General features: G+C 43.4%; 2 protein-coding genes across 2 annotated transcripts in view; both read left to right on the top strand.

Moving 5' to 3' along the window:
- Positions 1-352, top strand: part of LOC111660928 (E3 ubiquitin-protein ligase TRIM35-like) — a 1747-nt gene extending 1395 nt beyond the window's left edge. Inside the window, exon 2 of the mRNA XM_023414371.2 lies at positions 278-352. Coding sequence (XP_023270139.1) covers positions 278-352 — 75 coding nt within the window. The remainder of the gene's footprint in view (positions 1-277) is intronic.
- An 84-nt stretch (positions 353-436) lies between these two features.
- On the top strand, positions 437-1264 carry LOC111660970 (E3 ubiquitin-protein ligase TRIM35-like; the record flags this gene model as incomplete). The annotated part of the gene is made up of 1 exon (XM_023414423.2): positions 437-1264. A coding segment is annotated over exon 1 (720 nt), but the record flags the coding sequence as incomplete, so codon positions are not given.
- Positions 1265-1268: the final 4 nt, after the last annotated feature.

The following is a 1268-nucleotide window of genomic DNA, read 5'->3' as shown; positions in this document are numbered from 1 at the left end:
ATCTATCTGGAGGAAATAAACATCTTCATACTGACATGTTGGCAGAATGTTTCCTGGTGCAGTTGCTGAAACAAAAAATGTTGTCAAACTGGTCTGGTGTCAGTGTAGACGTTCACTCCTAACTGAGTGAACAGAAAACTCTCCTTGATTCATTCTTATTGTGAATTGTAGAAATGTTATAATCTATGTAATCTCTGATCTACATAATCTTTGCTGAGAAAAGGAGAGACGGATCAGAATGATGAGACATTTTCAATGTTGTGTTGTTTGCCTACAGATGACTGTGCTGTGTGAAACAAGGAGTCTAATATTTCTCTCTGAAACACTTTGTGGCAGCTCCATCTGCTGGTGACAAAATGACACGGCAGCGTTTCCGACTGGTAAAATTCAACCAATGACAGAGGTGAGGAAAATGAAAATAGTTGTTTACATTGTCATCGCTGCTCAGATGTCAGTACAGGGTGTGACAGGACTGTAAGCAGAACGTTGCAGAGACAGTGACTTGGTGAGTCTTGCTGTTAAATATAATCAAAATACCAAGGAAATGGCTGAGAAAGTCGCTCTGGTTGAAAGTTTCCTGAGTTGCCATGTGTGTTCAGAGACTTTCAAAGATCCTGTGTCTCTGACCTGCAACCACAGCTTCTGTTCAAGCTGCCTGAAGACATTCTGGGAACAAGCTAAAAACAAAAACTGTCCCATTTGTAAAAGGAAATCCTCAAAGGATTTTCCACCTGGAAACTTTGAACTGAAGGAACTGGCTGATTCCTTTGCTGGGAGACAGAAATCTGGATCGTCTGAGACAGAACTGGGAGAGAAGAAGGTGAATGTGGTTTGTAGTAAACATCAAGAAGAGCCTAAATTGTTCTGTAAGGATGAAGATAGAGCTGTGTGTCCTGTCTGTGAGTTTTCTCTCCACCAGACTCACAAGGTGGTTCCTGTAGAACAAGCAGTCAGTGACCTGAAGGAGCGGCTGAAATCTGACTTAAAGTCTCTACAGGACAAGAGGAGCAAATATGAGGAAGTGGAGAAAACATACAGTGAAATGGCTGACCACTCCAAGGAGCAGCTGTTGTTCACAGAGAGGCAGATCAGAGCAGAGTTCAACAAGCTCCACCAGTTCCTGAAAGAGGAAGAGGAGTCCAGACTGGCAGCTCTGAGGGAGGAAGAGGAGCAGAAGGGGAAGACTATCAGCAGAGAGATGAAGATGATTCAGGAGCAGATCTCCTCTCTGTCAGACAGTATCTCTGCTGTTGAAGAAGACCTGCAGA

This window comes from Seriola lalandi, unplaced genomic scaffold, assembly GCF_002814215.2.
Source record: "Seriola lalandi dorsalis isolate HSWRI2012SDOR001 ecotype SW California unplaced genomic scaffold, Sedor1 jcf7180002054524, whole genome shotgun sequence".
Lineage (NCBI taxonomy): Eukaryota > Metazoa > Chordata > Actinopteri > Carangiformes > Carangidae > Seriola > Seriola lalandi.
Note: the sequence above shows the minus strand (reverse complement) of the source record. Positions and strands in the feature narration are given on the sequence as shown.